This window comes from Podarcis liolepis (assembly GCF_965112155.1).
Source record: "Podarcis liolepis genome assembly, chromosome: 1".
Classification (NCBI taxonomy): domain Eukaryota; kingdom Metazoa; phylum Chordata; class Lepidosauria; order Squamata; family Lacertidae; genus Podarcis; species Podarcis liolepis.
Genome location: NC_139554.1, coordinates 29723456 through 29737375, shown reverse-complemented (window position 1 = coordinate 29737375; position 13920 = coordinate 29723456). Strand labels below are relative to the sequence as shown.

General features: G+C 43.1%; 1 protein-coding gene across 2 annotated transcripts in view; it reads right to left on the bottom strand.

Annotated features, from left to right (window-relative positions):
* SPTLC2 (serine palmitoyltransferase long chain base subunit 2) overlaps positions 1–9676 on the bottom strand; it is a 68281-nt gene extending 58605 nt beyond the window's left edge. The window contains exon 1 of one of the 2 annotated variants that reach the window (XM_083502353.1): positions 9535–9676. Coding sequence is in view for 1 of the 2 variants with exons in the window: in XM_083502352.1 (XP_083358478.1) it covers positions 4376–4498 (123 nt within the window). In the remaining variant the exon portion in view is untranslated. Of the gene's footprint in view, positions 1–4375; positions 4828–9534 lie in introns of those variants that run through there. The other variant, XM_083502352.1, reaches the window with a different exon arrangement.
* Between the last annotated feature and the right edge of the window lie 4244 nt (positions 9677–13920).

The window sequence follows — 13920 nt, the reverse complement described above, 5'->3', positions numbered from 1 at the left end:
CTTTTTCTCTTTTTTTATTAGGGAGCCATTCAACACCCTAAATGAGGTTACATAATCCCAGCTATTCAGTGACCCCGATGCTGTATTCCCCTGGTACCCAAACATGTGTTATGTTAAGGGATTTCTCCTTTCTTGCTCCAACTGACAACTTAAATGCAAATTCCCAGTAAGCAGATATGGCCACTATGAATGTGGCTGCTATATACATAGCAAGGGGAAACTCTCTCTCTATTGAAGCAAATATAGATTGACTACCCTAGTAGCTACAAAGTAACTGATTCAAGAAGGAGCTGACAGGGCTGGCACCAAGCCTGCACTATTCTGCTACGCATTGAACAGAAACGAGGATAAATTAAGACACAGTAAGTACTGTCCCAAGTCTCAAACCTAGGAAGGTTATGCTATACATACGGTAGACGCACAAGACATGAGGTGTTCTACCAAAGAATCCACAAAAGCAGTCACTAAGTATGCCATGCTGACTGCCCATCCCCAAATGTCCTTTCCTTTCTGGGAGTGAAGGAGTCAACCAAGATGAGACTCAGACAGGCTCTAACAATAATTGTGTGCATGGTTACCAAAAGCTCTCAATGTGTGAAAATGCAGGAAGCTATGGAAGCTGCTCTGAAGGAACGGTTTCCGGCTGGGTAAGCCAACTATTTCTGCTCATAGGAGCTAGCAGGAACTAAAAACCAAGGGCTGGTGGTAGTGCATTCAGTTCCTTGCATTTCAGGCTAGCAGTTCAAAATGTTAGAATTAAAGAGGGTTTGTTCAGTCTTACCTAAGAATGGCAAGATGAAAGAACAATGCAGGACATGATTTTTCTCCCTGCTTTTTGACACAATTCATAACTCAGGCTAGAATGTTTAAAATCATAGCAGTTCTTTGTAATAACATTCGGTGTATTAGAAATTCAAAGAATGCCCTGCAGCTGGCAGAACCACTCTTTTCTAGTTTATGTATTTTATGATCTGACCCTCTCTATTGTTGCTCAGAAGTTCCACCACGTTCAGTGGAACTTATTCCAATTTAAGTGTATATAGAACTTCAGAAAAACATGCTGAGAACTCATCTGTAGAACAGTTGGAAGTCTTGTAACTTGAACACAGCATGTTACTCAGTTGTTTTAAATAAAACTTGTTTGCACCATTGCGAAAGTGTGCTTTACTTATTTATCAACAAAAATCTTTATATACTGCTAATCATTAAAATTCAGAGTAGTTTACAACAGGCGTACATAAAACCATACAAGAAAAACCACATAAAAAGTTATAATCAGAGACCCACTAACTATTAGCAAAAGATCTTTTCTTCATTGCTACCATAAGGTTGGTGACACAGAAAGGTTTTCAACAGGTGCTTTTAAAACAGAAAGTGCCTGCTAAGCATCTATTCAATGATAGGTTCACAGGACTGGGCCAATAAAACAAAAGGCTCAGTTTCTAGTTGCTGTCAAATGAGCCTCATCAACTCAGGGGATAACCAACCACACTCCTGCAGATTTCAGTGATTGACCGCAGCCACCACAGATGCTTTAACAATGGTGTCACATGTTGTTGGCCATGTGGCCCCATGAACAGTCTTGCTGCTGCATTCTGCTCCAATTGGAATTTCTGAACGAAGCCCAATCACATTTCCACACAGAGCATGTTGCAGTATCAGGCTATCCCTGTGCAACAATGGCCATAGCTTGCAACCCAGGCAGAACTGGTAAAAGGCACTTCTAGTCACAGAGGACATTTGAGCATCTAGTGATGGAGATGTATCCGGGAGCTCCCAAGCTATGCACCTGCTCCTTCAGAGGGAGTACAACCCTATGGAGAACAGATAACTTTCCAGTCTCCTAGGTAGGGGAATCACCCACTCCAAGAGCCTCTCCTTCCAGGATTCAAATACAGTTTATTGGCCCATATCCAGTCCAACAGTTCATTCAGACACCAATCCAGAGTTTTCACAACTTCTCCAGATTCAAATGCTGTGAGAAACATAGGCACATGTGTGTGTGTTTGTGTGTCACAGGTTCTAAATGAAGGATCTTACATACCCAAAATCTGATTTAAGCATGACCCTTGGTTAGTATTATTTATTAAATTTGCATACAACCCTATACCCACTTTCCCAAAAACTGGAAGCAGATACTGCACCTGAGACACAGTTTCTAGCTAGCCTATTAAAACAGGTCTCAGTACAAACTGCCATAGAACACATGCTTCATGTGAACATGTAGTTTTCTTCATTTCTGTAATAAAAATGCCTGGATAAGGAATGTCCAAAATGCATAGTTTTCTCACCTATTGTAAATGTTTAATATTTCGGCTTTTAACAAAAATTATATGTTTGCATATAAAATTCAAAATGGAAAAGGTCAAAAGGCATGAAGTGAATCAAATATTAAAAACAATGTGTTCACTGAACTTATACAAAGTCTGAGATATTAATTCATTCAGTCTGAATAAATTTAGATCACGTCAAAAAATGCCTATACAGTGGTACTAATGCAGTATTATGGTGAGACTGGACTTCATGGATGGCCAGTAAAAAAAAATAGTTGTCTACCAAGGTCATCCAGATACCTCACAAGGTTGTTGAGGAATAAAAGAAAATTTGTACAATGAAGTGATTGTCACCAGACGACAACGGCAGTAGTAATCAGTAAGCATTTGTCAGCGTTGCATACAAGTGAAACAGAGCAAATCAAAACACAATACAGTGGTGCCTCGCAAGACGAAATTAATTCGTTCCGCGAGTTTTTTCGTCTAGCAAATTTTTCGTCTTGCGAAGCACGGTGTCGGAAAAGTTTTGGAAAAGCTTCAAAAATCACCAAAGTCTTCAAAAACCTCAAAAAAGGCTACCACACCACGTTCTATGAGTTGCTCCTCAAAGTTAAGTCACAACTGTATTAACAGTGTTAAGAAAAAGGAAACAAACTTGCAAGACGTTTTCGTCTTGCAAAGCAAGCCCATAGGGAAATTCGTCTTGCGAAGCAGCTCAAAAACCGCAAAACCCTTTCGTCTAGCGAGTTTCTCGTCTTGCGAGGCATTCGTCTTGCGGGGCACCACTGTAATAGGGCAGCAAGTTTACTCACTAGTAAGTGTATGTAGGATAGACTTGAAGGCTACTAAATTCTGCAAGTCTAACTTCTAAATAAACTTACATATGATCAAGCTACAAGAAGAAAAGCAGCAAAACACAATAAATCATAACCAAACTAAGTGTCAATAATGGCCAGAACATCTTAAGATATAAAAAGTAGTACAACTACTAAACACACTTCAATTTCAAGCATCAGTTCCAGAAATAAGTTATACACACAGTAAACTGGAGCAGGATTCATGGCTTTTATATAAAGCACCAGAATGTGGCCTTAATTAGAAATTCTGTGTTTCTTTTTTGTTTTACCACACACACTCACACAGCATGCCAAATTCAGAGGGTTGCGCCCGTGAAACCCCCCCCCCCACTAAACTATAGAAGAAACACAGTTTCAGGCTGCTGTGAATGCAGTTAAATAAGGAGGATCAAATAGGTGGCAGATCCCCTTCTTACCTGGCCCCGCGGCTTATCGAAGGCTAGATACGGGAGTCTCATCCCTATCGCCCACCAAACAACTGGGGGCCACAACTTACCCTTCTGCTCCTAATTCCTGCCACTTCCACCCCTGTCCTGGGGCTTCCCCCTTGATCTGAATATGAAGCTCGGCAAAGAAGACCATTTTGGGGGGGGGGGGGTTTGACAGGCCTGCCCTCGTGCCATCTTTTATTAATCAGGATGCACTGGAATGGGGGTGAAGGAAACTCGCCTTCCAGCCCCGGAAGAGAGTAAGCAGGTGTGTTAGCCTGGAAACCTCAGCCTACTGGCGCTGTACTCCTCCTTTCTTGAATGCGAAGAGGAAATTCGGCTACTGAAACCAGGGGAGTTAATTTCGAGACACGAAAGTGTGCGTGTCCCTGCGGAAATCATCCTGGGCTTCCAAAGCCGCCAAGAAAGAGAAGGAAGGGAAGGAAAGGAAAGGAAGGGAAGGGAAGGGAAAGGGAAAGGCACTTTTGCTTCCCTCCGTCCCTTCCTGGAGCGGGGAGTCGCCTGACTCTGCCAGCCTCGAGCGTTCCTCTCGGCCACGCCAAGGAGGGCAGGGCAGGCGGGAAGAGGCAGCCGAAGGAGCCGCTCCAGGCCATCCTTCTCCCTCTTTCCCCACTGCGGGGGACGCCAGAGGCAAGCGCGGCCCAGCCTAAGAACCTCGCCCTGAGGCGAGACTCCAGCCCAAGCGGACGCGCACCGGGACCGAGCAGGCCGCGGCCTGGGTTCCGCTCTGGGGAGGGGCCGCTCAGCAGCGGCAGCAGGGCGCGCCCGGCAGAGGAGCCCCGTCGACCCGCCTCACCTGGCCGTGGGGCTCCGCTCCTGGGAAGCCTCGCACGTAGCCGTTCTTCAGGCCGTGGTGCCCGGTGAGGCTGCAGCCGTTGGCGCGGGGCTCCCCGCTCAGCTTCTCGGCGCCGCGCTCCATCTTGCCGGCTCAGTCAGGCAGTCAGCGGCCAACAGCCGAGAAACCAACCACCGCCCGTCCCTGCCTTGGTAATATCGCACCGGAAACGCAGCCGGAAGCGCCCGCCAATGACAGGCAGAAACGTCACGGCGGGGCGGGGTCAGAGCGCATTACTACACTGACACGGTGGGGCGGGGTGGGGCGCAGAGTGGAAACGCCCTCGAAAGGCAAGCCGGGCGGCGGGACCCAGACGCCTAAGCTCGGCGGCTCGGCGCCCCGAGATTCGAGAGGGCCAATCCCGAAGAAGGCGGTGTCGGTTTCGGGGCGGGGTTAAGCGGATGGACGGTCCAATCGTAGCGGAGAGGGGGCGGGACTAGTACGAATCGCTCCGTGAAGGAGGAGCGCCGGCTTTTGCCGGCGCCAAAAAAAGCCGCTGAGGTGGTTGTCTTCGGCGGTTCGAGCCCGGCCTTAGCAGGTGGGATTCGGTGTGGCGTTGCCACAGAACGATGCATTGAATTTAAAGCCCGTTTGGCCTTTGAGCTCTTTCCTACTGGAATGTTTATTTTTGAAATAAGCTAATTTCACCTCGACAAACCTAGACAGCATCTTAAAAAGCAGAGACATCACCTTTCCGTATAGTTAAAGCCATGTATGGAAGTGAGAGCTGGACCATAAAGAAGGCTGATCGCGGAAGAATTGATGCTTCTTCTTCTCATCAAAGCTTTTGAACAAGCGAACAGTCTGCGGGTGAGATGGGGTATTCCACACTTACACGTGTTATTAGGAACTGTATGTGTGATTGCATTATTACAGAGAAGGCCGGCTGGCCCACTCATGAGGCAGAGTGAAGCGGCCACCTCGGGCGACAGAACATTTATACACTGCTTGATTGTAAACAAACAAAGAAACCTCAAAGCAGAAGTGATCTCCTGATTATATGACTCTAAAATCCTTTATGCACTTTCTCTTTATCATGCCACAAATACGCATGCCATCCAAATCTGTTATCATGTCCTTCAAGATCTAACAAATCTGTATTTTCTAATTTAATCCAGTCCCGGATCCAAGCAATGCAAGCAGCTTCCTAATATAATTTAAAATCTGGAAAGGAGAAACCCCTGTCTTTAACGCCCATAAGTAATTTATATTTTATTCTTGGTTTCTTCCCTTTCCAGATAAATTTTGCAATAGCCCTTTGCCATTTCTTGAAGCATGCTGCATTACTTATAACCGCTACTGATTGAAATAAAAATAACATTTTTGGCAATACACTCATCTTAATCACTGCAATTCTTCCTAACTATGATAAATTCATTCTTCCCCATATTTCTAAATTCCTTTTTATTTTGTTCCAATTTTTTCATAATTGTCTTAATAATGTTAATATTTTTGGTTGTCAACCAAATTCCTAGCTATTTAACTTTTTATGGATCTCTATTGCTATATTCTGCTGTAGTTCTTTTTTATCATTTTTGATAGATTTTTCACTAACAGCTTTGTTTTATTTTTATTCACTTAAAGCCTGCCACTTGCCCAAATTCCTGTACTTTTTTCTAAAACTTTCGAAAGAGAGTTCTTAGGGTCCTTGACTATAATTACAAGGTCATCTGCATATGCCTTTAATTTATATGTCTTTTTCCCCACCATAATTCCTCTAATGGTTTCATCTGCCCTGATATTTCTCGTCAGGACTTCTAGAATCAAAATAAATAAGAAAGGTTATAATGGACATCCCAGTCTTCTTCCTTTCTGTATCTTACAATTATCTGTTACCACCCGATTTACAATTAATTTGGCTTTTTGATCAGAATATGTTGCTTGAATCCCTTTCCGAAAATTTTCTCCAAAATTCATTTCTTCAAGGACTTTTTTCATAAATTCCCATGAGACATTATCAAACGCTTTTTCAACATCTATAAATATCAATGCTGCCTGATTTTCATTTCTTACTTCCAAGTATTCTATAACATCTATGATATTTCTTATATTATCCTTCATTTGTCTCCCCAGAAGTAAACCTGCCTGATCGTGATGTATAGATTCCTCCAGTATTGTTTCTATTCTATCACCCAATATATTAGCTAATAGGGTGTGCTCTGGCTTTATATCATGTTGAGAGAGAGAAAGAGAAAATTACTATAGAGTCTGCAGGAGAGTAAAGGTACAGTGGTGCCTCGCAAGACGAAAAGAATCCGTTCTGTGATTCTCTTCTTCTAGCAGTTTTTTCGTCTTGCGAAGCAAGCCCATTGACGGATTAGCGGATTAGCACTATTAGTGGCTTTTAGCGGCTTATCTGCTGATCGGATCAGCTGATAAGCGGCTTAGCAGCTTAGAAAAAGGGGGGGGGGAGGGAAAAAAACCAGCAGGAACTCGCAAGACATTGTCGTCTTGCGAAGCAAGCCCATAGGAAATTCGTTTTGCGAAGCACCTCCAAAACGGAAAAGTCTTTCGTCTAGCGAGTTTTCCGTCTTGCGAGGCATTCGTCTTGCGGGGCACCACTGTATTTCCTATCCCTTCCCTTTATCCAATTTGGGATGCGATGCATGCCAAGAGCAGAAATCAGTATGATTCTTATTGCTTGAGAAGCCAGTCTGGTCAGAGTAGCACATAGCAATGATGCCTCTGCCAAATATATGGCAGTCACTTCAAATGTCAAGAAGCGAAGATTTAAAGATTAGATGCCAGAAACAGGTGTGTGTTACTGGATGACAACAGTAAGGATAGGGACTCATACGGCCAGTTTTCAGCATGAGGCAAATATATGAACCCTGGTAGATCAAACCAAAGCCCTATCTACCCCAACATCCTGTTTCAACAGAAGCCAGCCAGATAACTATGGAAAGCCCACAAACAGGACACAAGGGCAACAGCCCTCTCCCTTTGATTGTTCCCTTTGCTGCCTCTGATCTTGGAGGTAGTGTGCAGTACAGCAATAATAATAATAATAATAATAATAATAATAATAATAATAATAATTTATTACATACCTCGCCCATCTGACCGGGCCTCCCCAGCGACTCTGGGTGCCTCCCAACAGAATATTAAAAACACGGCAAAACATCAAACATTAAAAACTTCCCTAAACAGGGCTGCCTTCAGATGTTTTCTAAAAGTCAGATAATTGTTTATTTCCTTGATATCTGATGGGAGGGCATTCCACAGGACGGGCACCACTACTGAGAATGCCCTCTGCCTGGTTCCCTGTAACCTCACTTCTCGCAGTGAGGAAACCCCTAGCAGCCCCTTGGGGCTGGATCTCAGCTGAATGATGGGGGTGGAGACGCTCCTTCAGGTATACTGGGCTGAGGCCATTTAGAGCTTTAAAGGTCAGCACCAACACTTTGATTTGTCCTTGGAAACGTATTGGGAGCCAATTTATGTCTTTCAGGACCAGTGTTATGTGGTCTCGGTGGCCACTCCCAGTCACCAGTCTAGCTGCCACATTCTAGATTAGTTGTAGTTTCCGGGTCCCCTTCAAAGGCAGCCCCACGCAGAGCGCATTGCAATAGTCCAAGCAGGAGATAACAAGAGCATGCACCACTCTGGCAAGACAGTCTGCGGGCAGGTAGGGTCTCGGCCTGCGTACCAAGTAGGGCTGGTAGACAGCTACTCAAAGTATAAACCCTGGGTAAATGGGCCTGAAACCCCAGGAATCTTGCACTGCTTAGAGATCGGGATGGTAGGCAATAATATGAATTCTACACCTCTATGAGACTAAAGATTCATAGAGAATATGCTCGCTAGACTCTTGCTGAATGGTCTGCAAGTGAGCAAAGTGTAAGACTGGTGGATTTGTAGCCAATTACATTGCATGATTTTAAATTTATTTTCTAATTGCTTTATACCCTCCAACATTTCTCTGATGAAAATAGGGATGTTCTTAATAATAATAATAATGGTTGTTGTTGTTATTGTTGTTAATTTATACCCCACCCATCTGACTGGGTTGTCCCAGCCACCCTGGGTGGCTTCCAACATATGTAAAATAATAATAAAACATTAACCTTTTTTTTTTAAACTTCCCTATACCTTCAGATGTCTTTTAAAGGTTGTATAGTTAGTTATCTCCTTGGCATGGGGGTTGCATAACTCCATACCCTCCAGCATTTCTCTGCTGAAAATAGGGACATCCTAATTCTAGGATCAAATCAGAAACTGGGATGGCTTCTGTAAATCCAGGACTGTACCTGGAAAATAGGGACACTTGGATGCTGTTTTGCAGATAAAGAGGTTTCAGTCAGAATAACCCCCCTTTCCCCTAGTTGCAGGCACAGCACTTTTGTCTCTCTGTTATATTCACTCCAACTTCCTGATGATGTCACTCTTGTGTGAATGTGTCTTAAAAACAATGCAAGAATTTAGTCTTACTTCCTGGTGCAGCATTTCCTGACTAAATGAAAACACGTAACCGCACGTAAAAGGAAGAGAGAGAAATTTAGAAGTAGTGCACCACAAAGGACACAGGACAGACAAGCATCACGTAAGAATGAAAGGCAAGAGAAAATATTCTTCATTGTTTAGTCTTGTCTGAGGCTAGAAAAGGTTGAGGTCTGCCTACCATTAACTAATCAGAAGTATATGCAATAACAGAGATGTTCTGTATAACTCAACTGCTTGTGTACTGTTACCTATTTTTCTATGTCTTACGTGCACACACACACAAATGTTATTTTATGACAATAGCTACATTCAGTGTTTGAACAAAGTTTCTGCCATTGAAAACAAAATGGTTGGGGAGGATAAAATATGCAAGTCTGCAATATATTCAAGACTGATTTCCGTATTTATTTATTCCCCATCTCTCTGCCTTATATCCAGAGGCAGTTCACAACAAAATGTACAAATCCATTCAAGAAATAAAATCAGTAAAATCAAAGCAACGTTAGAAACAAAAAGGGCGAGAAAAGATCAAAGGAAACCGCTGCAAAATAGCATTACATTGGAGCATTGGTAGGATAAATCAAATGCCTTCAAAATGTCAGATCCAGCACTTTATAGGTCAATGCAAGCACTCTGAATTATGGGTGAGAATATGGTATAAAATAGTACAGTGGTACCTTGGTTTATGAACTTAATTCATTCCAGAAGTCCGTTCTTAAACCGAAACCGTTCTTAAACTGAGGCGTACTTTCCCTAACGAGGCCTTCCGCCGCCGGTGCCCTTCCACCGCTCAGCTTCTGTTTGTAGACCGAGGTAAAGTTCGCAAACACTACTTCCGGTTTTGCAGAGTTCGTAAACCGAATAGTTCATAAGCAGGGCTGTTCATAAACCGAGGTGAGGCGTTCCCAAAGTAAAGGAAGGATTGAACTCTGATTAATAAGAATACACACAGAGGCTTCAACCAGCAAGCCTCTGGGAAGGGTGCGTATAATAATCTCTCTCCTCCACTCCTTGACCAGGTCGTTTTATTCCCAAAATAACTTTTACAGAGTGTTTGTAAGAACCAATAAGATTTCTTCTGAGCATTTCAACAAACCCACATGGGGACAAAGATAAACTACCAAAACTAATTAAGCATGGGGTAAACAAAACAGAACTACAAAGGAGAGCATTTGGCAACCCCGGGAGGTGATAAACAAGCATATACATGATAAGGATGGCCAGGAGGACAGCGATCATTATCACCTTCACGTGAGATCTGTTTCCTGGCCCTAAGATTAATATCCTAAGATTAACATACCAGAAAAGCTACATCAAAAGAAGCTGCCCACTATCTTTGATGACCCAGGATGCCTGCCTGCAGTATGTGACTTGTCAAGAAAGAGAAATGGAACAGGAATGCAGAGGTGTGGATTGATCAAGAATCATATCAAAATAGTTTAAACCCAGTCAACGCAATGCTTTCATTGCTGACACAGATGGCTTACTCTATATTTCTTATAATTCCTCATAGCAATCCCACCTGATCACCACACCAAGGAACCACTGTATTCTGAATGCTCCCCACAGTGACTACCTGAGTGAAATTTACAGGCAGTCCCTTTGTGACTCTCTCAGATTTACGTATCAGGTGCAAATCCTCCTTGCTGGCTGGTTCTTCCTTAGGAGAACATTTGGGAGAACCATGACCAACAGTAAACAGTGGCTCTGGCAATTCCAGTTCAGCCTCAGACGATGGCCTGGACATTGCTTGTGTACCTCTCTCAATAACTGTGTCATCTGTACTAGAACTGTCAGTGGTGCTTTCAGTGTCACTCTCAATGTCAGAATCTACATCTGTGTTGGGATTGATGGGGAAACTGTGGAGAACCTCTCTCTCCTTGGCAGATGAAGGTGATGGACTACATGGAATTGGCAGAAATGACTGGCAGAATCCGAGACCTGGGAGAAGAGTCGGTGGAAGAAGACTGGAAGAAATTTAAAGATTACTTACAGAAATATTGTAAAATTAATGAATGATAGAATGATGTTGGATAGCAACTAAGGGGTTTCCAGCTGTAATGATTTAAGAGAATGTGAAAAAAAGGTTATAAATGGATTAAAATCTAATGGTAAGGATTTGCTGAACCAATAAATTGAAGTGGAATACAAAAAAGGGAGGTATGAGGAGGTCCGGGAAATAAGCTAAAAGAAAATAAGTAAAAGAAAAAATGTATGTTTTTAACTGTTTTTATTTTGTATTTTTCTTTTTTCTTTTTCATTTTTACTGTTATATTTCAAAAAAAAAAATATTTTATTTAAAAAAAAAGAGAGAACCTCTCTCTCCTGTCATGCAGCGCATTCTATATTCCTAGTAAGAATCACTGTGTCAGAATCAGGCAATAAAACTGTGTTGACCTTTCTCATAACCCGTGAAAATGCTCTGTGCACCTTTTGCACCTTGCCAGTGTGGTGTAGTGGTTAAGAGCGGTAGTCCCGTAATCTGGGGAACCGGGTTCGCGTCTCCGCTCCTCCACCTGCAGCTGCTGGGTGACCTTGGGCCAGTCACACTTCTCTGAAGTCTCTCAGCCCCACTCACCTCACAGAGTGTTTGTTGTGGGGGAAGAAGGGAAAGGAGATTGTTAGCTGCTTTGAGACTCCTTCGGGTAGCGATAAAGCGGGAGATCAAATCCAAACTCTTATTCTTCTTGCGGTGTTTCTACCCACATGTGAGACCCGAAAAGCTTTAAGTGCTTGACAGAAGGTTTTCTCTGGAACAGTTACAGATAGGTAGCCGTGTTGGTCTGCCATAGTCAAAATAAAAAAATTCCTTCCAGTATCACCTTAAAGACCAACTAAGTTAGTTCTTAGTATGAGCTTTCGTGTGCATGCACACTTCTTCAGATACACAGTGTATCTGAAGAAGTGTGCATGCACACGAAAGCTCATACCAAGAACTAACTTAGTTGGTCTTTAAGGTACTTCTCTGGAACAGTTTCTCAAAAGGAGAACTTTCCATACCAGCGGAAACCTTTCTTACCCACATGTAAGGAAAGCGTTCAGTAATTCAGCCCAAAACCCCTGGGGCAAACCTGCACTTAGCAGTTGTGCTTTCATGCCTTGTTCCAACTCTGTGTTCACCTTGACACATACTCTCTTCTTCTATGAAGCTTCCTTCATATGAAGCAACCTTATGCTCAATCTTCTGTTCACATCTGAAGGCTGCAAGAGTCAACACTGTTTCCTCAGACCAAAGTCGCTTATCACCGGTCTCTCTGGACTGATGGAGATTTATAGCCAGGGAGGACCACCGGAGATACGCCCTGAAGACTTGGGAAGTTGGCGGCCTTACCAGGAGTGTTTCCAACAAGATTTCCAGGTGGGAGTTGATCATGGTGAGGGTTTGCCAAGCATGCCTTCCTCTTAGCACGTTTCTCCCTTTCGTCCTGAGTTTGAGCGTCTTCAAAACCCATGACACCTTTGGTAAAGGCTGTTCTCCAATTAGAGCGCTCGCAGGCCAGTGTTTCCCAGTTGTTGGTGCTTATACAACATTTTAAAAAATATTTGCCTTGAGAGAGTCTTTGAATCTCTTTTGTTGACCACTAGAATGAGACCACCAATCTATCAACTAATATTGGAATTCTAAGGAAGAAAATAAGTTGAAGCATTTTGGTCCCCCAACTTGTTTCAAAATGCTATCCAAACGTACAATCTCAGGATCTGTCACACCAAATTGGGTGACAATACTTTGAGAGGTGTCCAAACTGGTGCAGTTTGGAATGGTGTGATTTGTCATCTTAAAGGGACCATGTGCCATATATTTAATTAAGAATGCATACTTGGCAACAATATGGTTGCACAACTACTATCTTAATGAGGCAGATAGCTAACATTGTGGCTGCAGGCATAGATGTACTTACTCCCTGTGTCTAATGGAGAAAGGCTGCTGACCATTGGATAGAGTGGTGGATGTGGGAGACCTCTGTAAAGACCTTGCGTAGCCATGGCACCATATGCTCAAATAAATAATATTGTCTGATAGATGATTTTCTATTGCAAACCACCTTGTGTATTTTTAATTGGATCATTCAATCAGCACAAGCTTTTCAGCATGCCAGTCAGAATGATTCCCCATCCCCCCCTTGCACTGTTCTGGGGGTTCTCCTAACTCCCCCCCCCAGCCCATTTTAGAGGGTGCGAGGGGGAGGAGAGGGAGAAAAGCCCCATTGCAAAAGTCCTTGCTCAGGCTTCCGCTAGCAGCACTAGTTAGTTGGATCCCACCCCTGATGTTTAAAGCCTTGCTAGTCCTTTTTATAGCAGCTAAGCAAATAATAGATCAGCTATTGGAGAACAGCTGCCAATCTATCACTGGAAGCATAACTAGAAAGAGTCTGGAACATTGCCCTCATGGAAAAATTAACAAAGCAACTTAAAGCTCTAAAAACAAACAAACAAAAACCCCCAAATATTACTCTGAAGGAACTTGGTATGCTTATTTAAAACATCAGACAAGGCAGTAAGATGACAAATCCACCAGCAACACAGAGATGAACTCCACCACCAACACATAACCTGTTATTTTATTTTATCTTATCCTCACTGACTGCAGTTACTCACAAAACAACACGTGGAGTAGATCATCACTTACCTCACTGATCTTCAACTGCTGGGTCACGGCCTGACTCAAGCTGGGCCATAAGAGGAGCACTACCACCATGCCAATATATGGTAAAAGATTGAAAAATGGGTCCCCAAATACATGTTTGGGTTAAAAGTGGATCCTAGGTTGAAGATGCCTGACTTGCTTTTTGTGGGTTCAGCATGTGCTGTTGTGAGGGGTGGGGGAGCAACTGGGGATTTATCTTAGATATATTTGTTCTTTTGTAACTATGATGAAAATTCAAAAATAAAGGTGTGTTGTTGATTTTTAAGTGCAGCCTTCGGTCCCTGAAAAAAAAAAAAAACCACCCCTAACTTAGCAGTATGCTCAAAATAAAAAAATTCCTTCCAGTAGCACCTTAAAGACCAACTGAGTTAGTTCTTGGTATGAGCTTTCGTGTGCATGCACACTTCTTCAGATACGT